Here is a 27,328-nt window from a genome sequence, read left to right on the forward strand (position 1 = left end):
CAAAATGTAGTTACTGTTTACCAATAGCAGTTCATTGTTTGTAATTTATGTTGTCTGCAATTGCCATTTAAATCATTTTTTTTCCTGTGAGAGTCTTAGTTTTATGAGCTGTGCCTAAACTGTAATCTCAGAATTAACCATTTTGTGTGGTTTGAAAACCTCTCAATATCCTGCAGAGTTGACTTTGAAGAGTACAGAAGCATCATAGCGATGATCTATGCTATCAATGAGATTAACAAGGATCCCGATGTTCTGCCCAATGTCACCCTGGGCTATCATATATTTAGTACTTGTCGTGATGCAAAGAAAACTTTGGGATATGCCATAAAGATATTGTCTGGAGAGAAGGAAGCTGCTAACTATTGCTGTAAGGAACATGGAGAAGTGGCCGGCTTTATTGGTGACAGTAATTTCAATTCAAATTATGCATTGGCCCAGTTACTTAGTCTGTATCGGTATACACAGGTAAGTGATCACTGCAATATACATTGCTCAAAAAAATTAAAGGAACACTTTGAAAACACATCAGATCTCAATGGGGAAAAATATAATCCTGGATATCTATACTGATATGGACTAAATAATGTGTTAAGAATGTAAGAATGCCCCATTGTTTGATGGAAATGAAAATTATGAACCTACAGAAGACTGAATTCAAAGACACCCCAGAAATCAAAGTGAAAAAATGATGCAGCAGGCGAGTCCATTTTGCTGACATTTCATTGCAGCAACTCAGAACGGTCCTCAGTAGTTTGTATGGCTCCACATGCTTGTATGCATGCCTGACAACATCGGGGGAGGCTCCTAATGATACAACGAATGGTGTCCCGGGATATTTTCTCCCAGATCTGGACCAGGGCATCACTGAGCTCCTGGACAGTCTGCGGTACAACCTGGCGGCGTCGGATGGACCGAAACATGATATCCCAGAGGTGTTCTATTGGATTTAGATCAGGCAAACGTGGGGACCATTCAATGGTATCAATTCCTTCATCCTCCAGGAACTGCCTGCATACTCTCGCCACCTCAGGCTGGATATTGTCTTGCACCAGGAGGAACCCAGGACCCACTGCGTCTGACAATGGGTCCAAGGATTTCATCCTGATATCTAATATCAGTCAGGGTGCCATTGTCTAGCCTGCAGAGGTCTGTGCCTCCCTCCATGGATATGCCTCCCCAGACCATTACTGACCCACCACCAAAACGGTCATGCTGAACCATGTTACAGGCAGCAGATCGTTCTCCACGGCTTATCCAGACCCTTTCACGTCTGTCACATGTGCTCACGGTGAACCTGCTCTCATCTGTGAAAAGCACAGGGCGCCAGTGGTGGACCTGCCAATTCTGGTGTTCATTGGCAAATTCCAATTGAACTCTGTGGTGCTGGGAGTGAGCACATGGCCCACTAGAGGACATTGGGCCCTCAGGCCACCCTCATGAAGTCTGTTTCTGATTGTTTGGTCAGAGACATTGACATCAGTGGCCTGCTGGAGGTCATTTTGTAGGGCTCTGCCAGTGCTAGTTCTGTTCTTGCATAAATGAGCAGATACCGGTCCTGCTGATGGGTTAGGGAACTTCTACGGCCCTGTCCAGCTCTCTTAGAGTAACTGCCTGTCTCCTGGAATCTCCTCCATGCTCCTGAGACTGTGCTGGGAGACACAGCAAACCTTATGGCAATGTCACATATTGATGTGCCATCCTGGAGGAGTTAGACTACTCTGTAGGGTCCAGGTATGGCCTCATGCTACCAGTAGTGACACTGACCCTAACCAAATGCAAAACTATTTCAATGGGCTCCTTTGAGCATTTTACATGTTGGTTGGATACACTATTATCATCCTTGATGTAGTGCTGTTTGAATCTGGGAGACTCATGGTTTTGAGAGTGGCGTTTGTGGTAAGATTTGAAAATCATTCTAATGTAGGAAGGCTTGAGCTTTCATTGTAATTGACTGTCTCTCTTTTTTTTCTTTTGTTCCTCTAAAGTCAGTTTGAATTCTATTTCTTCTGGCAACCTACTTGTCATTACATTGTCCATCTTCCTCCTTTTCTGTAATATACGGTTGAAGGAAATATCGTTTTTTTATACCATACTATCTGAGGTTTCCTCCTGTACTTGTCAACAACCTATTATCATGTAGGTCCTCTTAACATTTAGGGGAAAGTGTTCAACCCAAAATTCCGCTGGGGCTTTTGTCATTCTGGGTGGATGTCACTTGACGTCCTCCCGGAATGCTCCTCATATGCTCCCATGCAGCTGTGCTGCAGGTGCAATCTGTCACCAACTGTGTCCATGACAGATCACTGTCCTATCCAGCTGCCAGTACTATGTGATAGCTGTGACCAATCACAGCAGATCACATGACAATTGTAAACCATGAATGTCTTAATTAGGCTGGCTAGCTCACTTGTAGGTCCTCAGTCAGGAGAGTCTTAGTTTAATCTTGAGAATTGAGTAAAACACCTGCAACCAGTGTCCCCAAAAAGAATAAACTCTGAATATAAAACAGTATGAAATCTTGCCTCTTCTGCCGGCTTAGTTGGGGCCCTGAATTGGTGCTCAATGCAAAGTGCTGTCCTTTTAGGTAGTGCGATGAACAGCATTATTCTCTTTTGAGAGACAGACTCATTGGCACAAATCACTTTAGGTAAGGTGAGCTGAGGTGGCTGACAACATCCACTTTAGAATGAGGAGCGGTAGGCTGAAGTTAATATAAGATATGTAGCTGTTGGAAAAAGTCACTCTAGGATATGAAGCAGTAGGCCAGTTTACCTTGAGGTGTGACATGGTTAGCAAAGTCACTTTAAGGGGGTGATTCTATGGGCTTGATGGACTCTAAGATAAGCTTGATAATAACCGCAAAGGCAACCTCCTTAGATGGCCTGGACAGAACTGGATGTAGTCACTTGAAACAGACTCTGCCTAGCAGGGAACAAGGGGTTAACTCAGTTCAGCAACCTGCAAGCAGAGTTTTGCAAAAAGAATTTTGAACATACACCGATCAGCCATAACTTTATGACCACTGACAGGTTAAGGAAATAACATTATTTAATTACAGTGGCAACCTGCAAGCAGAGATCACGATGGCAGAATGAAGGATGGCAGTCTGAAACTTGAAGAACCTGAATGGTAGCAAGCTGATTATAACTGAATATGATGATATGTGTGCCAGGAACCCTCTCATCCAATCCTTGTGTGGTGATCAGTAGAGTCAATGGGGGGCAGGTAGTGGGGGCCCCCTTTGATTTAAGATGTGGCTATGATGGAAGCAACTCTCACGCTCCTACACCTAACAGGTTTCCTAGAGGTGGCCTCTGTCACCTGATGCTCGTCTTGACAGTAATCTCTCCAGTTCCTCCAGCAGCTGTGCTTGCTCTGGTCCAGTCCGGTCCGGTCTGGAACAGCACAGGTCATCACAAACAATCACATGCACCCAAACCTTCCAAAATCTCTCTCCAACTCCCCACTGTCTTCCCAGGCTATGGCAAATAAAATGCTGAATGTTGTCATATTGAGAATAAGGAAAGTTCTGCATTCATAGAAACAACATAAAGTGTTCGAATAATAACATCCCAATAAAATATTTCCCAACATTTCATCTAGATCAATTATCAAGTCACTGACCATCGCCTGAGTGATGGAAAAACCTTTCCAACTTTATTCCGTATGACACCAGATGATGGGGCCCGTTTTACAGCTATTATTAAATTTATCCAGCATTTTGGGTGGAACTGGGTTGGAATAATATCATCAGGGAGTGGTGACGGGGATGATGAGTCCCAAGAACTGAGTAAGATGATGAGACTACATGGGATCTGCACAGATTACATTATTCAACTCACTTCAGATGAAGCCTCTTATATTCAGAAAAGGAGAACTGTTAGTGAATCATCAGCTGAGGTTGTCATAATATGTGGAACTTTTACAGTAAACTTTTTTTATTTAGTTTCTGGTATACGCTCTGTTATAAACAATATCACATTTATTCTCTCACAATCATGGAATAAAGTAAGAAGTATACTTTCCTATGACTGTACACCACTCAACTGCAGCTTCATATTTATATGGCAACCGAAAGGAGCAATAAACTTTAATATTTATGGTGATGGTGCCAACATCTCCGACTGTCTAACTGACCCAATACTGGAAGATATTTGGATTTATGAGTTTCACTGCCTTTCCCCAAACTCACACAAAAATAACTTTTTCAGATCAAAGTATCAAAGTATTTCCGCAAAACCTTGTACAAAGGTAATAGATTTGTCATTCATATTTTCTCGTTATTCAACTATGCCCTCCTGTGTGGTCGTGGCTGTAAATGTTCTGTCCAATGCTCTACACAGAATATACATGAAGAAAAATACATCTGAGCAAAATGGATTACAGCACAGAGTAAGTTGGAGAATACGTGTTTATCTTACTAGGATCCTATATTATAAAATACAAGTAATTACGTAATTTAGGTGAGATGGACAGCTATCTCCACCCTTCCTCTCACTGTCTGGACAATCACTGTCTGGGCAATCACTGTCTGGGCAATCACTGTCTGGGCAATCACTGTCTGGGCAATCACTGTCTGGCCAATCACTGTCTGGGCAATTACTGTCTGAACAATCACTGTCTGGACAATCACTGTCTGGGCAATCACTGTCTGGGCAATCACTGTCTGGGCAATTACTGTCTGGGCAATCACTGTCTGGGCAATCACTGTCTGGGCAATCACTGTCTGGGCAATCACTGTCTGGGCAATCACTGTCTGGGCAATCACTGTCTGGGTTTCTCTGTTTTAAAAATTATAAAACAAATGGGCAGCCTTTATAATAGGAGTGTGTGTGTGTGTGTGGGGGGGGGGGGGTATAAAGGGAATGTTATTCTTTTATTGATCTTTTAAATGAATTGCTTTATACACGGCATGTTAGGAGTCACATTCAAGTAGTCCAGATTATATATATATTTTATATGCATTATGTACATTTATATTCATTATATTTATTTGTGTAAGTAATAAAATCATTCATAAAGAGATTGGTCAAAAGGTTGTACACATAGACACATATTCCAAGCTGTGCATTGTGCAAATACGTTTCCAGTACTCTTGTATCACCAAATATTAAAAACTTTTTTTTGCGATCTTCTCCACTTCTTCAGGACAGGGTCTATGGAACACCCTGGTATATACAGTATACATCCTTACATAGAATAATCTACAAATATTGATATAACAATTCTATATAGTAACAATCCTGTGCCCTGTCATAGTGTGAAAGGGGTTTTGTGTTACCCAAGGTTCTCATCCATAGAAGTTGAGGGGATCCAAGGCGCTTGTATAATACAGCAGAAACTTCCTCAAAGTTTGATAAAACCCGGTTTGGGCTCTGGAACCCTGAGACTTTCTGGATACTTGGGAGGGATGACATCTCCAATCCTGGGTCCAGTTTTTTCAGACAACCAGCATTCTGATTGTACAGGTGTGCACAGCCCTTTTAGAAAACTGACGATGGTTGATGGCTCCTCCCTCCCGAGGAGACCGCTGCAAGTTGAGCAGCACGAACATGAACACACAAAGGACATGTACCTATCTGCATGGAATTACACAACAGTTTATTAAAAAAAGTGTCAAAATCAGCTGTGCATGAGTGTGGTGGACTAGAGACAGTATTCATATATTTGTATAGATACAGCACCAGGGAATATGAAAAAGCCTTTCTGCCTTCAAACGGCTGGGGTAGTCCAAATAGTGACTGCAAAGAGACAAACAGGGCACAAGCCTAGTGCATTATCCCAAGGATAGTTTAGCCACCTTCCGCCCACCATATAATGTAATGACGGGCACAAGGTGGTTCTCTGGTTCTGATAGGACGTCATATGACGTCCTTCTATTCTCACCGCGCATGCGTGGCTCAGGAAGTGCACAGCGTGGCGATCGCCGGTGCACTGTGTCCCTCGGACACAGCGGATCACGGAAAGAGCCGAAGATGTCGGCTCGGTCATGTGATCAGCTGTGTCCAATCAAAGCTGATCACATGTAAACATGGAAATGCCGGTTATCAGCATTTCTCTCCTCTCGAGCTGTCACGCTGACAGAGGAGAGGAGAGCCGGTAATCGGCTTTCCGTGGAGGGGACATGTACACTGATCATCAAGGCACTGATGATTAGTGTGGCCCCAGAAGTGCCACCTGTCAGTGTCCATCAGTGCCAGCAGTCAATGCTCATCAGTGCCACGTGCCAGTGCCCATCAATGCCACATATCAGTGCATACCAGTGCACATCAATGCCACATATCAGTGCCCATCTGAGCTGCCTTTCAATGTCACCCATCAGTGCCAGTCAGTGCCACCTATCAATGCCAATCAGTGCCACCGATCAGTGCTGCCAATCAGTGCCACCTATCAGTGCCAGTCAGTGTCGCCTATCAGTGAGCATCAGTGCCACCTATCAATGCCAGTCAGTGTCACCTATCAGTGCCAGTCAGTGCCACCTAACAGTGCCAGTCAGTGCTGCCTAACAGTGCCAGTCAGTACCGCCTATCAGTGCCAGTCAGTGCTCCCTATCAGTGCCATATATCAGTGTCATGTATCAGTGCTGCCTTTCAGTGTCCGTCAGTGATGCCTGTCAATGCCCATCAGTGCCACCTACCAGTGCCTCCTCATCAGTGCCCATCATTGCCAATCACAGCTGATCACATGTAAGCACGGAAATGCCAGTTATCGGCATTTCTCTCCTCTTGAGCTGTCACGCTGACAGAGGAGAGGAGAGGAGAGCCGGTAATCGACTTTCTGCGGAGGGGACATGTACACTGATCATCAGGGCACTGATGATCAGTGTGCCCTGATGATCAGTGTGGCCCCAGAAGTGCCACGTGCCAGTGCCCATCAGTGCCACATCAATGCCACATATCAGTGCCCATCTGAGCTGCCTTTTAATGTCACCCATCAGTAATGCCAATCAGTGCCACCTATCAGTGCTGCCAATCAGTGCCACCTATCAGTGCCAGTCAGTGTCGCCTATCAGTGCGCATCAGTGCCAGTCAGTGTCGCCTAACAGTGCCAGTCAGTGCCGCCTATCAGTGCCAATCAGTACCAGTCAGTGCTGCCTATCAGCGCCGCCTATCAGTGCCATGTATCAGTGTCATGTATCAGTACTGCCTTTCAGTGCCCATCAGTGATGCCTGTCAATGCCCATCAGTGCAACCTACCAGTGCCTCCTCATCAGTGCCCATCAGTGCCACCTATCAGTGTCCATCAGTGCAGCCTATCAGTGCCCATCACTGCAGCCTCATTAGCACACATCAGTGAAGGAGAAAAATCACTTATTTACAATATTGTATGACAAAAACTAAGAAAAAACTTTTTTTTTTCAAAATTTTTAGCGGTTTTTGGTTTGTTTAAGAAAAAATAAAAATCCCAGAGGTGATTATATACCACCAAAAGAAAGCTCTATCTGTCTCAAAAAAATGATAAAAATGTCATATGACTACAGTGTTGCATGACCGCGCAATTGTCATTCAAAGTGTGACAGCACTGAAAGCTGGAAATTGGCCTGGACAGGAAGGGGGTAGAAGTGCCCTGTAGGCGAGGGGTTAATTAAACAAAATGTGTGTGAACAGCATGTCAGGCCACTGCCTTGTGGTACATGTGGTGGGTCAGAACTAGAAGAATCAAATGCCAAAGGGACGCCGTCCATGATCCAAAAACTGTCTTACACATTTTGAGGGTAAACCCTCTACTTCCGAGCCAAATCATTTGTCTCTGAGGATACGGGTTTATCCTTGAAACACATAAGCCGCTATTTGGACCTTGGATGGTGTTCTTTGGCATTTGTTTCTTCTGGTTCTGACTTACCAATGTAGCACGAGGCAGTGGCCTGACTTGCTCTTCACAGACATTGTTGGTGAGTCTGTTTTTATCCTTTTTCATTCATCTATCCTTGGGATAATGCACTAGGCTGGGGTGCTGTTTGTCTCTTTGGAACAGGACAACACAGTTCCAGTTGTCACAGTAGCAGCGTGTGAACACCATTGTGTTCTGTATTGGGAGTCTGAGTTCTAGAGAGCCGTGTAGTCCGAGGTGAGCTCCCTTATAGCCAGGGGCTGTGTTTTTGCTTTTCATTTCTGTGTGGAAGCTGAACCCCTGTTTGGGAATCCTGATGTGAGGAACCTTTACTTTTAAATTGCTTTAAATGAACGTGGGCAAATAAAGCCCTTCAATGGACTTCACTGACTGGACTGAAGATCATGAACTGTTCTACCAAATCCGAGATTTTTTAAATTTAAATCACATTAAACAGAAAATGATGTCTCCAGTCTATGATAACACAAAATCACTTGGATCTACTCCCACTCCTATACACCAGTGCCATCTTAATAGCATCATGGGCCCCTAGGCAAAGTAGTGCACTGGGGCTCCTACTAGCCTATATCAGGTTTCCCTATCACAGTGCCCATATACTGTTCATCAGATGTCCCCATCACAATCTCCCCATACATCAGGTGTCCCCATCACAGTGTCCCCGTACATCAGGTTTCCTCATCACAGTGCCCCATACATCAGGTGTTCCCATACATCCGGTGTCCCCCATCACAGTGTCCCCATACATAAGGTGTCCCCCACCACAGTGTCCCCACAAAGCCGGGATCCCTCTCCACAGGGGTCCCCTTACAGCAGGTGCTCCCCATCATAGTATCCTCATACATCAGATGTCCCCATACATCAAAGTTATGCCTTCCCCCCTTCACTGTTGAACTCACAGCCATCTGCAATGAAGACAGTTCCTCCTTACTCTCCCACACTGAGACTGAGATGAGTTCTCAGTCTCAGTGCCCATTTTCTGCTACCCATGCAGGAGGGAGATGAAAGCTGAATCCTCTCTCCAGCAGAAACCAGATGTTGCTCCTTGTTCAGTTACTCCTGACAAATTAGAGCGGCATGAGTGACCAAATCGCCAGTGCACCCCCCCCAATACAGCATCTTCCCACCCCTGTTTGTCTTGGGCCTGATCATGGGCCCCCCATGCACCTGGGGTTCCAGGGCAGTGCCCAGGTGTGCCCCTTCATTAAGACAGCCCTGTCCTACACCTCTTTCTATGGTTACACCTTCACACACATATCCTTGATTATGAATTTGCAGTTTTTTGATCTTGCTTCATTAGTGGCCCATGGTGCACCTGGAAAAGGGTGGCCTGCTCTGATGAACCACATTTGTTTTCATCATGAAGATGGCTGGGTGTGTGTAGGACGAGATGGCACCAGGACACAGTAAGGGAAGAAGACAAGCCAGTGGAAGCAGGGTGATGCCCCAGATTGTTTTCTTGCCATACTGCATCCTGTTCTACTGTTTTGCCAGGAATGTTCTGTTGGGAAACCTTGGGTCATGCCATTCATGTGAATGTTACATGACACATACCACCTACCTAAACATTGTTGTTGACCAAGTACACCCCTTCATGGAAATTATGTTCCCTGATGGCAGCTGCCTCTTTGTCAGGGCAGGGCTGTGGAACGGACAGGTAGGCCTAGTGGCAGGGTAACGCACTGACTGGCGACAACCACCACCAACAGACCGAAGTCCCTCAGGGCGCGGAGTCTAAGTCCCAGGCTGCCCTTCACCAGGGCCCCTGATGGTGGGGATGGACTTGACGCAGCCAGGAACCAGGTCGCGGCCCCCGAGACCCCCCGGCTGCGGTAATGGCCGCCGCCAATGGCGTGTAGCTGGTGAGAATGACAATAGCGTAGTCAGGCAAGCCGGGTCAACAACAACGGGACAAAACGGTACAGAACAGTAGACAGAGAATAACAGGTCACGGGCCGGGTTCAGCAACGGAAGGTCAGATCGAAGTAAAAAGCAGAGAATGGTCTTAGTCACAAGCCGAGTCAAATACCAGAAGAGTCACGAGAGTATACACAGAGCTGTAGCAAGACAAAGACACAAGACACAAGTGCAAAGAGCATGTGCGGATCACAGGCTTATATGTACTCAGCCACACCCCTCTGGGGGATGGACCTCAGAGACCTGAAGGCATAAAAGATTCCCACCATGCTCAGCAAAAATCCAAGATGGATGCCAGCACATGGAGTAACATAACCTCTGGGAAAAGGTAGGACCTTGACACTCTTTCAGTAATATAATTTGCCCTGCCATACTGCAAACATTCTTCAAAAAAGAGTTTTCTTCTGCAGCTACTACAGACTATTGATATTGACTCTAGTTGCAAAAAACAACAGGGATATAAAAAGAAATCCAATGGGTTCCAACTGAGATTAACCCGAGTGTAGAGCTATTTGTCATATGAATGGTGGAGGAGATCAAGAATATGGCCTTAGAATCTATACAAAACCTTACCTTACTTACCTACAAAACCTTCAGACAAAGAAGGTAACAGTGTGGCAATAATTATTTAGCCATACATAATGATGGGTTTGAAAATTCTTAACCCTTTCTATGCCCTGACATGGGGGGGGGATTTTGCACACACTCACAGCAGCTGCAAGTGTTCCCAACAGAAGATGGAAGTGTTCTGGAGGCCAGGCAACCACACAATCACTTTCAAACACCCCCAGTAACAGCCGCCTAAAAAACAATAAAAAAAAAATTGGAAAGAATGAAAGTTACACCAAAGAACTTAAAATAACCCCTTCAAAATTCTGAGTCCCCCAACCCCCGCACATATGCATGTATGAACGTAATTGCATGCATTAGGAAATCCTATGAAGGAAAACATTGATTGTGCTACACATTTTACATATCACCGTACATGCTGGAGGGAGACCAAAAATTCTGGCACTAGAGCTCCTAGAGAACTCTGAACCGATGACCTGTAAAGCTTTGCCCATCCACTTGCCCTCCAGAAGATTTACCCCCCTTCATGGCCAGGCCATTTTTTTTTTTTGCTTTACGGTGCTGCATTACCCTAACTGAAAATTGTGCGGTCATGCAACACTGTACATTCCCCCTTTTTCCCCACAAATAGAGCTTTCTTTTTCCTTTATGAACAACATTGCATGATCGTGCAATTGTCAGTTAAAGTACCGCAGCGCCTTATTTCAAAAAATGGCTTGGTCAGGTGGGGGGGGGGGGGTAAATCCTCTGGAGGGCAAGTGGTTAAGGTTTGACATGCTGGTTATATATTTGGTCTTTTATATTTTATAAAAAATTGGTAAATACATTGTGTCTGTGTGCCCTAAATATATCTCTAGTGTAGTTTGCACTGAAATTTTGTTTTTCCTAAACTGGTGCACCAATCTTGTGTGACATAAAAAATTGGGAGTTTTATATAATCTTTAGGATTAAATGATTTTTTAATCATTGCAAAAAATACAAAAAATGGCTCTGAAAAAAATGGCTATGAACAGTTCATAATAATCAATTTCAATCACTCCATATGAAACTTTTTCGGTCCTCTGCTTACCTCTCTTGAAGCAAAAATATAAATAGAATAGACAGAAAAATGTACATTTTTTGAGTCTACTAAATATATACATACAGAGTTGTGCAATCTGAATATAAAATGAATGATTGATGATTCTCTGGATTATTAGGACAGGAGATTCTTTTCATATCAGAGGAGACATTGCAGGAGAACCAAAAGTGAAGAATAAGTGATTCTCCTGGTTCATTCATTGATAGAAAGACCGCCGAGTCACTTGGATGGAGCTCTCTCACTGTTTTGTGTTTTGTTAAGAAATTCCAGAACTCTTCTATCTGTATATAGTAATCTGTGAATTTTTGTCTTCCATGAAAAGCTGCATAAATATGTGAGAAAAGTTCACTTCATGGACCTAGCAGAAGGTAAGGTCTACTTCAACGAGAGAAGAGAAATTCCAACCGATCTTCTGTTACACTACTTGACTGTGAATAATAGAGTCTTTTATTATGCCATAGTTTCCATTATGGAAGGCCCAGATTATGTGCCTGAAAGGTTTCCAAATCTGAGTATGTCCTGGTTGTGGAAAAATGGCAAAGTAAGAAATGACTTGATTGTTTTCTGTTTATATATGTAGCTCTACCTCCTCAGGGGCCGCTTGATAACGCTTGTCCCCAGTGGTTGCCCTGACCTTGCAAGTCTTCCAACACTTCTTTGACCAAGCCCCGGTGTGTGGGGCGAAACATGTCAGGGGGCCTGGATGGAGCAGCACTGGCTGATGCCACACTCATCCACATATTCATGGCCTGGGTCAATGAGCGGTATTTCTTCCATTCACTGATGATGCTTCTACACCCCTGAATGGTGCATAGGCCTCTGCTGCCTTCACTGCAACCAGCAGGGACATCCTTGTCTCGGCCTAGAATGGCACTGCAAGTTATACCTATACCTCCTGACATCTGACACTCTGGGTTCAGACATTTTTCAATAGTATAGAACCGTATTTTTCAACCATTTTCCAGTCAGGGCACCCTTGAAAAGAAATTTTAGTCTTGAGGCCTCCCAGTCTAAGGCTTGGTTCCCATTACTGCTGTCAGTAATACGTGCAAAATTGTGCATGTTCCTGACACGCAGACACACACACTGCTCTTTAGCAGATGCACAGGGGTGCCATTCATTCTTAATAGTACCCCCACATATTGGAAAATGCCATGTGTTTTTGGTGCAGTCACACAATACCAAAACATTGAATTATTAATATAGGTGCACCCAATACAAATATCCAACCCTCTATAACCGTATTATACTTGTAGATCAAGATAGTCAAATGCTCTGTCCAAAAAAGTACCATATACAGTACTATAATTTATACAAAGAGGGAGGAGAAGACGATCACCGATGAGCTCTACACGTTTCGCGGTCCAAGCAGCTTCATCAGGAGAAGTACAGATCAGAATCTATTACAATCTATAAAACAATATACAGTAAGTATATACACAATGACAAAACATAACAACATAGATACAAATACACATCACATCTTCTCTTTACCACTTCATTATCTTACCCAAGATGCATGTGACTATTCAGGCATAACAATCAGCCCAAGACCCCACAGTGAGGGAGAGACATCCCCAGAACCATGTGCCACCCCCAAAGCGAGACCACTGGAGCATACTAGGACAGAAGGGGCCACCACCCCACCAGCCTCCAACATTTTCAATGTATCCTACATGGTTGTATAAATATATAGTATGCAGTAATATACTATGATAAGTACATCCCTAATTATAACACAAATACTATGTAATACCACTTGCACCCAGTCTCTGGAGTTAATTGCCAACAATGTCTACACCAAATTCATTTGTAATATCCCCTTAATCAACCCAAATGTAATTGCTGACTGTTAGCAACTGACCATATACATTATCTATAATAAATTACAAGCAATGGGGACCCCCATGGTTATTTAACCTCCCAGTTCAAGTGAGGGTAGCAGTTTCAAGTTTTTTGTTTTACACATAGGTCATGCAAGAAGTATAAGTCACGTGGATACGGAACTTGGAGACTAGCCAATGTAATACTTGTTATGGGATACATATTATATGTGATTGTCTTTCTTTTTATTTATATTCTGGGTGCATGGGGTGTTCAGCAAAATGCCTGGCTTTAATCCACCAGTGTAGGGGCTTCTTGGTGCTGTGTACTGTCTCCTGCTTGGTGGGCCAATCGGGCACCCAACGCTTGGGCTGGTTCATTTATCCACCCCTCTGTTTGGTTTACTGGCATTTGGGAGTTGTGTTCGGCATAGGTGTCCTATTTCCTACGAAGGAAGTGACAACACTGGTTCCTTTTGATGATGCTGGTGGGTGGACTTCTGTGGGAGTATATATTGGCCAATCCTGGGCTTCATTTCCTCTGTTTTTGACTATGTTGCATGTCCCTGATGGTGGTAGTGGTGGTTGAAAATCTTCCTAATTTGCAAAGGGATTAACAGTCTATTCTACATGGTATGTATACATTGTTTCATTTTGTATGTATATCTTAGTACTTGTCCCTAGGATTTGATAGTTATCATATATTTTTTATATTAGATTAGGGATCAAGTTATTATTGTATTGCTGGACTTTTGACATTTAGCTAAAACCATGGGCATCCCCATTGCGAGCCTTAGATAATTATATTGCTTGTAATTTATTACAGATTATGTACACTGATCAAAAAATTAAAGGAACTCTTTGAAAACACATCAGATCTCAATGGGGAAAAATATCATCCTGGATATCTATACTGATATGGATGGGGTAATGTGTTAGGAACGTAAGGATGCCCCATCATTTGATGGAAATGAAAATGATCGACCTACAGAGGACTGAAATTAAAAACACCCCAAAAATCAAAGTGAAAAAATGATGCAGCAGGCGAGTCCATTTTGCTGACATTTCATTGCAGCAACTAAAAATGGCCCTCAGTAGTTTGTATGGCCCCCATGTGCTTGTATACATGCCTGACAACGTCGGGGCATGCTCCTAATGAGACAATGGATGGTGTCTTGGGGTATTTTCTCCAAGATTTGGACCAGGGAATAACTGAGCTCCTGGACAGTCTGAGGTACAACCTGGTAGCACCGGATGGACCAAAACATGATATCCAAGAGGTGGTTTATTGGATTTAGATCACGCATGCGTGCGGGCCATTCAATGGTGTAAATTCTTTCATCCTCCAGGAACTGCCTGCACACTCTCCCCTCATGAGGCCGGGCATTGTCGTGCACCAGGAGGAACCCAGGACCCACTGCACCAGGAGGAACCCAGAACCCACTGCACCAGGAGGAACCCAGGACTCACTACACCAGGAGGAACCCAGGACCCACTGCACCAGGAGGAACCCAGAACCCACTGCACCAGGAGGAACCCAGGACTCACTACACCAGGAGGAACCCAGGACCCACTGCACCAGGAGGAACCCAGGACCCACTGCACAAGGAGGAACCCAGGACCCACTGCACCAGGAGGAACCCAGGGCCCACTGCACCAGGAGGAACCCAGGACCCACTGCACCAGCGTAGTCTAGCCTGTAGAGGTCTGTGTGTCCCTTCATAGATATGCCTCCCCAGACCATCACTGACCCACCACCAAAACAGTCATGCTGAATGATGTTACAGGCATCAGAATGATCTTCATGGCTTCTCCAGACCCTTTCACGTCTGTCACATGTGCTCAGGGTGAACCTGCTCTCATCTGTGAAAAGCACAGGGCGCCAGTGGTGGACCTGCCAATTCTGGTGTTCAATGGCAAATGCCAATTGAACTCTGTGGTGCTGGGAGTGAGCACATGGCCCACTAGAGGACATTGGGCCCTCAGGCCACCCTCATGAAGTCTTTTTCAGATTGTTTTGTCAGAGACATTGACATCAGTGGCCTGCTGGAGGTCATTTTGTAGGGCTGTGCCAGTGCGCGTTCTGTTCTTGCACAATGGAGCAGATACTGGTCCTGTTGATGGGTTAAGGACCTTCTACGGCCCTGTCCAGCTCTCCTAGAGTAACTGCCTGTCTCCTGGAATCTCCCCCATGCTCTTGAGACTGTGCTGGGAGACACAGCAAACCTTCTGACAATGGCACGTATTGATGTGCCATCCTGGAGGAGTTGGACTGCCTGTGCAACTTCTGTAGGGTCCAGGTATTATCTCATGCTACCAGTAGTGACACTGACCCTAGCCAAATACAAAACTAGTGAAAAACAGTCAGAAAAGATGAGTAAGGACAAAAATGTCAGTGACCTCCACCTGTAAACCCATTTCTGTTTTGGGGGTCGTCTCATTATTGCCCATCTAGTGCGCCTGTTGTTAATTTCATTAACACAAAAGCACTGAAACTGATTAACGACCCCCTCTGCTACTTACCTGACCAGATCAATATCCGAGGAGTTTCATTGACTTGATGCTAGACTCTGATTAAAAAGTGTTCTTTTAATTTTTTTGAGCAGTGTATATTGGTCAGTTGCTAATGGGCAGTAATGGAATTTGGGTTATTTAAGGGGATATTACCAATGAATTTGGTGTATACTGGATACTGCTGATAATGAACTCCAGAGATTGGGTGCAAATGGTATTACATAGTATTTGTGTTATAATTAGGGATGTACTTATTGTATATTAATAATCTGTCTGTAATAAGCTCACCTCTTTCCATGACCTTTTTGTCTCCCACTCCCTTAACCTGCTATCAATTACAGAAACCTGGTTTCAAGCATCAGATTCTGCTTCTCCCGCAGCACTTTCCTATGGAGGCCTTCTCTGGACCCACTCACCCAGACCCTGTGGTCGCAAAGGTGGTGGAGTTGGTTTGCTTCTATCCCCACTGAGCACCTTTCCAAGTCCTCCATAACCCTCCCTCTCTATCCTTCTCTTCTTTTGAGACTCACTGCATTCGGCTATTTCTCTGAGGATTGCAGTGATCTACTGGTCTCCTGGACCGGTGTCTCGCTTTCTTGATGACTTCTCTGCCTGGCTACATTACTTTCTCTCCTCTGAAATACCCACTATCATTCTTGGAGATTTTAACATCCCCATTAATGTGAACAACCCAGCTACATCCCAACTCTTCAACCTAACCTCATCTTTTGCCTTAACACAATGGACACAGTCCTCCACTCACACTGATGGGAATACATTAGACCTTGTTTTCTCTCATCTTTGCACTCCCTACAACCTCACAAACACCCCCTTTCCTCTCTCTGATCACAATATCATCACCTTCACAGTGTCCTCATCTTCAAACACTTACCCTCCAAGCAGCAAACAATTACCCGCAGAAACCTTCACAACTTTAACCCTTATCTTTTCCACTCTGCAACTGAACGCCTCTATGCAGACGGAATCTCTCCCCGGTCCTGCCCTGACCTGGCCACTGCTGTCTACAACAGTTTGCTTTCATCCACACTAGACTCAGTTGCTCCTCTAACTACACAAAGTATCAGGCCCCGACCATTACAACAGTGGCAGTCTGACGACAACAGAAATCTTAAGAGACAGACGTGCTCTAGAGCGATTGTGGAGTAAAATCAAATCTCAGCAAGCATTCATCCTATATAAATCTGCTTTCTTAACATATAATTCCTCCCTCCATGCTGCTAAACAGGTCTACTTTGTCACACTTATTAATACCTTGTCATCCAGTCCTCGTCGTCTCTTCTCTACTTTTAACTCTCTACTTTCTCCACCTCCACCCAGTAACTCACTCACTGCTTACGACATTGCAACTCATTTCACAAACAAGATTGATGTAATTTGTAGGGGCATCTCCACTGCACAGACATCCATCCCACTTAGCATACCTCATACTAAACCTCCCTCAACACTTTCCTCTTTTGACCTCGCTACTACTGAAGAGGTCACTAAAGTTTTCTCAGAAGCCCATCTCATCACCTGCCCCCTGGATCCTGTCCCCTCGCGACTACTATGGTCACCCTCTTCTTCTATCCTATGCTCCCTCACTCACATCTTCAATCTCTCCTTCTCTAATTGGACCTTCTCCACCCCTCTAAAGCAAGCACACATCACTCCCATACTTAAAACATCCTCCCTGGACCCCACCAACCTGAACATCTTAAGACCCATCTCCCTGCTTCCGTTTACCACTAAACTCTTAGAACGCTTAGTCTACAATCACCTGAGCTCCTACCTCACTGACAACAACCTTCTTGACGCTCACTAAACTCCACTGAAACTGCCCTACTAAAACTTTCTAATGATTTACTAACTGATAAAACCAATGGCCACTACTCTGTACTCATCCCAACCAATGGCCACTACTCTGTACTCTTACTACTTGACCTCACTGTGGCTTTTGAAACTGTTGACCATCCCCTCCTCCTCAAAAAACTCCACTCTCTTGGCCCCTGAGACTCTGCTCTGGTTCTCCTAACCTACTAAGTGACATATCAGCATGGATGTCTCTCCACTTCCTCAAACTCAGTCTTTCTAAAACTGAGCCCATACTATTCCCTCCAGTCCATGGCCCTTCCCCTGACTTCTCCATCAAGATCAATAATACAACCATCAGTCCCTCCCCTCATGCCAGGGTACTAGGTGTAATCCTAGACTCCAATCTGTCCTTTCAGCCCCAAATCTAATCACTGTCCAAATCTTGTAGACTTCACCTCCGCAACATCTCCAAGATACGGCCGTTCTTAATCTATAAAACTACTAAGCAACTTATTCCCTCCCTGGTTATCTCTTGCCTTTGTAACTCCCTCCTCATTGGCTGACCTCATCGCAGGCTAACCCCTCTTCAGTCTATCATGAATGCTGCTACCAGACTCATCCACCTTTACAGCCGTTCCATATCTAACACCCCTCTCTGCCAATCCCTCCACTTGCTTCCAATTGCCCAATGAATAAAATTCAGAACATTAACAATCGCATATAAAACCATTTATAACTCTGCCCCAAATTACATCACCAATCTTGTCTCCAAATATCACCCAAACCATCCTCTCTGCTCCTCCAATGACCTCCTGCTCTCTAGCTCCCTTGTCTCTTCCTCCCATGCTTTTCTCCAGGACCACTCCAGAGCCTCCCCCATCCTCTTGAACTCTCTACCCCAATCTATCAGACTATTGCCTACTCTGCCCACTTTTGGATGATCTATGAAAACCTATCTCTTCAGGGAATCCTATCCTGCCTTCACCTAATAATGGAATCTTCTATTCCTTCTACCAGTCCATCCCCCACAGTTATTACCTTTTGTACCACCAGCTACTTCCTCTTAGATTCTAAGCTCCAAGGTGCAGGGCCCTCCTAACCCTCTTGTATTGAACTGTATTGTTGCTGTATTGTCTCCCTTTATTTTGTAAAGCGCTGAGCAAACTGTTGGCGCCATAAATCCTGTATAATGATAATAATTATAATATATTGCTGCATACTATATATTTATACCATTGCAAATGTTGGAAGCTGGTGGGGTGGTGGCCCAGTCTGTCCTAGTATGCTTCAATGGTTTCACTTTGGGGGTGGCGCATGGTTGGGGATGTCTCTTCCTCACTGGGGGGTCTTGGGCTGATGGTTATGCCTGGATAGCCACATGCCTCTTGGGTAAGAAAAAGAAGTGGTAAGTGGTATCTATGTTGTTATATTTTTTCATTTTGTTTTGTTTGTTTTGTGTTTTTCGTTTTATAGATTCTGATCTGTACTGCTCCTGATAAATCAGCTTGGACCGCGAAATGCGTAGAGCTCATCAGTGACCCTCTTCTCCCCCCTTTTTGTATAAAATCTATTAATAAGTACTGTATATGGTCCTTTCTTGGACAGAACATTTGACTATCTTGATCTACAAGTATAATACGGTTATAGAGGGATGAATATTTGTTTTGAGTGCACCTATAATAATGATTCAGAATATTTTTTCCTTTTTAAATGTGTTTTATGTATATTATTTATTGTGTAAAAATAAAAATTTGTATGTTGATACATAGTTGTCATTAATTGATACCTGAGCCTTAAAAGCTGAAATGTTTTGGTATTCTGTGATTGTAACTACTAGGCTGTGGCACCTTTTACACCACCCGTGTTTTGAATTTACATGTTTTTGGTGCAGCGTGACTTAAAAAATGGGTCAGGGACTTCTGTCCCTGAATGTATGAGGGTGGGCTATCCCATTTAAATGAACAGGCTTCCCTACACACAACATGCAAGAGCTTGTTCACATGCAAAGTTGGGGAATAGTAAAGCCATGGGGTTGAGCTGTGTTTTTACTACCCCCAACTGCTCTACCTTTAGCTGCGGAGGTCATACACATGCTGTGGCCCTGGCAAGATGTATGCCCCAAGGTGAATGGGGCCATGCTATAACCGCCCTGCAGTGCTGCTGCATTTAGGGGCATAAAATGGGCATTGAGGAGGCAACATAGTGCCTCTTCGCCACCTGTCAAATTCTTCTGAAAAACAATCTGAACATGGATCGCTTTTCAGAGGAGTGGCAGTTCTTTCTGCCATTGTGATCAAGCCCAGAAAAAGCAGTTCTGATTGTACAGGATTAAAAGTATTGTACACACACACACACATATATATATATAGTTGTGTTCAAAATAATAGCAGTGTGTTGAAAAAGTGAATAAAGCTGAAAATCCTTCTAATAGCTTTTATTTCCATCCACACAAATGCATTGGGAACACGACACATTCTATTCCAAATCACAACATGAAGAAAAATACATCAAATTTGTGTTGTTCCTCTAAAAAATTAAAGAAAAGTGAATATTAGACGGTTCAAAAAAATGGCAGTGTTTGTATTCTTCTTTACAAACTCAAACATTCACTATATAAACTGAGAAATGTTTGAAGATTTTGCTTTCCTTTGAATGACTTCATGAATATTTGGTTGTAGTCGCACTGTTTCTGGGAACTGCTGTACATCTGTGTTGCATGGAGTCACCCAACTTCTGGCCCCTGTGATCAGGTATTCCAGCCCAGGATGATTGGACCACATTCCACAGTTCTTCTCTATTTCTTGGTTTTGCCTCAGAAATGGCATTTTTGATGTCACCCCACAAGTTTTTTATTGGATGAAGATCCGGGGATTGGGCTGGCCACTCCATAACGTCCATCTTGTTGGTCTGGAACCAAGATGTTGCATGTTTACTGGTGTGTTTGGGGTCGTTGTCTTGTTGGAACACCCATTTCAAGGGCATTTCCTCTTCAGCATAAGGCAGCATGACCTCTTCAAGTATTCTGATGTATTCAAACTGATCCATGATCCCTGGTATGCGATAAATAGGCCCAACACCGTAGTATGAGAAACATCCCCATATCATGATGCTTGCACCACCATGCTTCACTGTCTTCACAGTGTACTGTGGCTTGAATTCAGTGTTTGGGGGTCGTCTGACAAACTGTCTCCGCCCACTAGACCCAAAAAGAACAATCTTACTTTCATCAGTCCACAAAATGTTGCGCCATTTCTCTTTAGGCCAGTCAATGTGCTCTTTGGCAAATTGTAACCTCTTCAGCACACGTCTTTTTTCCAACAGTGGGACTTTGCGGGGACTTCTTGCAGATAGCTTGGCTTCACATAGGAGTCTTCTAATTGTAACAGTCCTCACAGGGAACGTCACACCTTCTTTCATCTTCCTGGAGCTGATTGTTGGGTGAGTCTGCGCCATTTTGGCTATTCTTCTATCCATTCGAATAAGTTAACATACAGAGAGATTAGGGTATGACCTTGCTCAGATTCTGCCAACCCCATCCTGTTATTTCAGCTATACCATTGGGCAGGCAAGTTTTTCTGTTTACTCCTAGCCACCTTTGAAATATTGGTGGTTTTACAGATTGCGCCTTTCCAGCTGGTGGATTCAGACCCCTTTATGACTTGGCAGTAGCAGGTTCCCAGCCAACATTTCTTTATCTGTAAGACCATCCCTAACAACCACCATCATGAGGAAGGCAAGGTTTCTACAGCACTGGACCATGGGATCAGCTGAAGATTCTACATGACTACAGGAACATGATCCAGCAAGTATAGACAGGAATGTTATGTATATATATAGTTCATGGCCAACTGAGTAACTATGAACAGTGATGGGTACAGGACAGGACACACTGTTGGAGCTGATTGTGCTGCCCTCCATTTGGATGGCTGGTGATGGTGACAGCCAGTCACCTCCATATCCTGCTCCCCTCAATACCCTCTTTGGATGAGTTTTTCTATGAACAACCGGTCCTCTTCAGGCATTTAAGAGGCTAGACAAAGGTTAGGCAAAACAATGCCATGCAGCATTGGAGCTTGTTCCTAGGAGATAGGAGCCACACTGGGGAAGAGCTTTTGTCAGCTCTGCAGGGGCAGGCCCAAGGGTGGTTACTCTCATGACATCTTGTGCCCAGAAAAGTTGTGTTACAATGTTGTTTCATACCCCAGAGCCAGTAAAAGGACCGGGGCTATTTTTTCAATGGGAGCACGAGGAACGCAGTTTCGGCACCTCCAGCACTAAATGTATATAATGTCAAAGGGTGCTGGGCTGTGTTGGAGGGTCTATTGATGCTGGCTGCTGGGGTATCTATTGTTGCAGGGCAGGGTCAATTGTGGAAGAGATCTTCTGTTGAGGGAAGGGTCTATTGTTGCTGGGTGCTGGAAAAATCTATTAATGAACCCCCTCAAATTCATGAAAACACCGAACTATTACCCCTGAATGGATCTCAAACCTGCAGATTTGATCTTGAACCCATGGTTGGGGCAAACCTGATCCTCTGCTATTTGTAACGCTTAGTTTGTATATCCTCATGAGATATGATGGAATGTCACAATATAATAATAATAATGACCATCATCATATGAATAATAATATCTGATTTCAGATCCCGGTATCTCGATGCTCAGATCCCTGTTTGCCTGGCAGCAGAAAAAAGTTTGGATCTTCAATTCATAAATGCTGCTATGAGTGCATCCCATGTCCAGAAGGAGAGATATCCAACATTTCTGGTAGAGTTTGTATTTGTTACTAAGTCACTGTTGGACTGGGCAGAAGTTATCCCTGTAGTTAAAGCGTATGTCAGGGATAAAATATATGAAGTATATTATTTTTGGCCTGGTCAGAAGTAACCTCAGTACTTAAAGTGTTTGTCAGAGAAAAACATATGAAGTATGTACCTGCAAAGTGTGTACATTCCCTCATGTTTTATATCTGTAAAGCCACTGCAAGTACAGAAAGATACCTGTTGGTCCTGCTAGAAATGTAATTAGCTCCTAATACTGTTGTAGGCTGACAACACACAGGGGTTTGTGAATTGAAATGGTGTCAGCCCTGCCTAGTTGTATTTTGCTATTGTTACTTCTACTAATACTACTACATACAAGAAAAAATTACTCCCTTGGGACTTTAATGCATCTAATAAAACATCACCACATATATATTGATTCAAAATTCTATCTATCTATCTATCTATCTATTATCTATCTATCTATCTATCTATCTATCTATCTATTATCTATCTATTCAGTCGTATCCAACCCTTGGCGATTGCATGGACCGTCACTCATAAGCAACTTTTTGCCATGAATTCTCTTAGCAATTATTTTTACAGGATAGGTTGCCAGGTCTTTCCCCAACTCCTACCATGCAGGAGATCCTACATGGCCAGGGATGAAACTAGGACAATTTAGGCAGGAGCCAATTAACCTACCAGCATGTCTTTGGAGTGTGGGAGGAAACTGGAGTACCCGGAGGAAACCCACGCAAGCACAGGGAGAACATGCAAACTCCACGCAGGAGGTGCCACGGTCGGGAATCAACCCCATGACCCATTTCCTGCATGGCAGATGTGCTAACCACTAAGCCACTGTGGCGCCCAATTCAAAATTATAGATACTTTATTATACAAAAATTTGTTAAAAATTATTTATTACATACTGAAATCATAATAATGTAAATTAATAGGTATCCGCTGTAGTGAAGGAGTGTGAAGCCTCTGGATGGATGGTGGTCATCGGCATGTGGCGGTGGTGGTGCTGGTGGCTTCTAGCATGTCCTCATAGTTCCTGGATTCCCTCAGGTGAAATGTCACTTCCAGTCACGTGATGGTGGGGGTTGGCACGCATTCAGAGCATGCATGCTCCCTCCTCATTGCCCGGAACTAGGAGGACATGCTGGAAGCCACCAGCACCATTGCCAGATGCTGGTGACCACCATCCATCTAGAGGCTACTTACGCTTTGTAAGTGGCCTGTATTACTACACTTTTTATACATTAAAAATCTTTCATACTAGAGGGTGCCGCCTCTTTCTTCCTGATCTTCCACAGAGCCTCTCTACCTTGTTATTGGCCGGCTGCCTCCACTCCATGGTGCATCAGAATTACCAATAGGACTCTAAGGAAATTTTGTTTCTGTATTTATTACAGTATAGTGTTCATGATTTATTTTCCCTAATTCCATCAACATTGATTATATGCTTACACATACTATTTACTCCTGTCTTGGAGTGCATCAAATATCCTCAACAACGAGACAACCCCCAAAACAGGCATGGTTTTACAGGCGGAGACCACTGACATTTTTTCCCTACTGATCTTTTCTGATGGTTTTTCTCTAGTTTTGCATTTGGCTAGGATCAGTGTCACTACTGGTAGCATGAGACGATTCTTGAACCCTACATGGTTGCACAGGCAGTCCAACTCCTCCAGGATGGCACATCAATCCGTGACATTGCCAGAAGGTTTGCTGTGTCACCCAGCATAGTCTCAAGAACATGGAGGAGATTCCAGGAGACAGGCATTTCCTTTAGGAGAGCTGGACAGGGCTGTAGAAAGGTCCTTAATCCATCAGCAGGACCGGTATCTGCTCCTTTGTGCAAGGAGAAACAGGACGAGCACTGCCAGAGCCCTACAAACTGACCTCCAGCAGGCCACTGGTGTAAATGTCTCTGACCAAACAATTAAAAACAGACTTCATGAGGGTGGTCAGAGGGCCCGACGTCCTCTAGTGGGCCCTGTGCTTAGTAACATAGAACTCGATTGGCATTTTCCATTGAAAACCAGAATTGGCAGGTCTGCCACTGGTGCCCTGTGTTTTTCACAGATGAGAGCAGGTTCACCCTGAGCACATGTGACAGACGTGAAAGTGTCTAGAGAAGCCATGGAGAACATTATGCCACTTGTAACATGGTTCAGCATGACCATTTTGGTGGTGTGTCAGTGATGGTCTGGAGGCATATCCCGTGGAGGGAAGCAAAGACCTCTACAGGCTAGACGATGGCAATCTGACCCATTGGACCCATTGTCAGACTCTACACTGGTGAAGTGGGTTCTGGGTTCCTCCTGGTGCACAACAATGCCCGGCCTCATGTGTCAAGAGTATGCAGGCAGTTCCTGGAAGATGAAGGAATTGAATGGCCCCCATGCTTGCATGACCTAAATACAATAGAACACCTCTGAGATTTCATGTTTCAGTCCATCCGACACCGCCAGGTTGCACCTCAGTATGTCCAGGAGCTCGGTGATGCCCTGGTCCAGATCTGGGAAGATATACCCCAGGACACCATCAGTGGTCTCATTAGGAGCATGCCCCAACATTGTCAGGCAGACATACAAGCACGTGGGGCAATACAAACTACTGAGGACCATTTTGAGTTGCTGACACAAAGTCCATCCAATTCAACCAACAGAAAAAAAATAAATAAATCAAAATGATCAACAGGTGTTTTTTTTGCACTTGTACAGATATAACAAATGTTTCCAGTTGTGTATTTAACAGACCAAAAGGGTAGCAAATATGTTCATTATCAGGGTTTTCTGACAATTTAAACTGAAACTCCCAATTATCACATTTCTGCCTATAACACAATTCTTGTGCATTCCACTTTTTGTCTTTTCACCCTTTTTTGTGTCCTTATGAAACCAACATTTTTTTTAGCACTTCCCATTAGGCACACTCAATATCTATCTATCTATCTATCTATCTATCTATCTATCTATCTATCTATCTATCTATCTATCTCCTAAATTAATTAATATATTTAATTTGTTTTCTAAGCTCTGACCCCGATGCTCATTGTGTTTGTATTGTTCTTCCTGCAGACAGTGAAAACTGCATGAAATGTCCTGATGATGAATGGCCAAATGAACAGAAGGATCGGTGTGTTCCAAGAGTGGTGGAATTTCTCTCCTACACTGATGACACCATTGTTGCAGTATTTTCAGCCGTCTCCATCCTCTGTTGTCTTCTGACTGGTTTAATATTGGGGATATTTATATATTACCAGGACACCCCCATTGTTAAAGCCAATAACCGGAACCTGAGCTATCTTCTTCTGGTCTCCATCATGCTGAGCTTCCTCTGTGTCTTCTTGTTCCTCGGCCATCCAGTAGATGTAACCTGCATGCTGCGTGTCACCTCTTTTGGTGTCATCTTCTCAGTTGCCGTCTCTTCTCTACTTGCCAAAAGTATCATGGTGTGTATTGCTTTTAACGCCACCAAACCTGGGAGTCCCTGGAGGAAATGGATGGGAGCCAAACTGCCCAATTTTATCATTTGTGTCTTCTCACTGGTCCAAGTCATAATCTGTGTCCTTTGGTTGTCTATTTCTCCCCCCTTCCAGGATCGAGACACTCACTCTTATCAGGGGAAGATCATCATTCAGTGTAATGAGGGTTCAGTTATCGGCTTCTACTCAGTCCTGGGATATATGGGGCTTCTGGCAGCTGTGAGCTTCATTATAGCTTTTATAGCCAGGACATTACCGGACAGTTTTAATGAGGCCAAGTACATCACCTTCAGCATGCTGGTGTTCTGCAGTGTCTGGATTGCCATGATCCCGGCCTATCTGAGCACCAGAGGGAAATACATGGTGGCTGTGGAGGTTTTTGCTATAATAGCATCAAGTATTGGACTTCTTGGCTGTATATTTTTACCAAAATGTTACATAATTCTGTTCAGACCTGACCTGAATACAAAAACAGTTATCCACTGATATGTGAGGAGCACACTGGGTTACCAGTCGTTATGGCATTATCTCTATTATTGTTCATTTTAGTATTTTGCTAGTGTATTGAGAATGAACACTGTTAGATATAAACATTTAATACTTCCCTGGAACAAAGTAAAATGGTGGACAGTGAGAGTAATTTTTGCTCTGGACACCATTGGTATCAAATACTTTGGGTTTGTTAGAAACCTTGCTGGGTGTAGTGGTTCCTCCCACCATCCATTACATCACTACAGAACAATGTAGTCACTTAGTGAGGAGGAAGCACAGTGACCAGAGGGGGGAACGTATCCAAAACATCCTAAAGTGTCAGATACCAGAGACACCCATCACTCTTCAAGAGAGGGAAGATTTCACTCACCACCTTCCAGAGAGATAAATATTATACATGTTCTTTCATAAGCTGACTTTAATGTAGTTTAGTTTGGTGTCAGGGTCACTGTAATTATATTGTATGTAGATGTATTTGTCTATATTAATAAATACATTTTGCTTGGTTTAATTTAAAAATCATTTTTAATATTAGGTAAAGTTGATGAGAGCGTGTTCTCAGGAAGATCACATTTAAAGTGAAAGGTTTACTTCATTTTAAAGGACATTTTCATTATAGGACCTACTAAATCTTTCTCCTTGTAGACATTTATTTGCAAACTGCTGCCACAAGGGAGTATACGGCTTCCCCATACAATGCTGCAGAGACAACTCTCATACGCCAGACCTTGCCAGATCCTGATATGAAAACTTCTAAAGTAAAAACAGATTCCAGGGGCGCATTGATCAATCAGAGGTTTATTCCCAGAATTACAACAACCAAGGAGCTTAATGTAGGACCCATAAGGTGGTATGTCTCCAAGCTCTAAGATCTCCTGGTCAGACACGTCAAAGAAAAAGCTAAAAAAGATTAAGAAGTAACCATTAGCATTTAACACATTTTCTTCATTAGATTCAAGTACCCTCTTGTCCATCAGATCAGCACCATATTTGTCCTGGGCAACCTC

The 27,328-nt window shown here is 43.8% G+C and overlaps 1 protein-coding gene across 1 annotated transcript; it reads left to right on the top strand.

Annotated features, from left to right (window-relative positions):
• The first annotated feature begins 210 nt into the window (after nucleotides 1-210).
• LOC149445860 (vomeronasal type-2 receptor 116-like) lies at nucleotides 211-26,770 on the top strand. The gene is made up of 5 exons (XM_089653312.1): nucleotides 211-465; nucleotides 3,604-4,392; nucleotides 11,739-11,957; nucleotides 22,208-22,331; nucleotides 25,423-26,770. The coding sequence occupies exons 1-5, from the start codon at nucleotides 211-213 to the stop codon at nucleotides 26,313-26,315; spliced, it is 2,280 nt and encodes a 759-aa protein (XP_089509438.1). The 3' UTR covers nucleotides 26,316-26,770.
• Nucleotides 26,771-27,328: the final 558 nt, after the last annotated feature.

This window comes from Staurois parvus, unplaced genomic scaffold, assembly GCF_062004578.1.
Source record: "Staurois parvus isolate SC_StPar_1 unplaced genomic scaffold, SC_StPar_1.0 ptg000706l, whole genome shotgun sequence".
Classification (NCBI taxonomy): Eukaryota; Metazoa; Chordata; class Amphibia; order Anura; family Ranidae; genus Staurois; species Staurois parvus.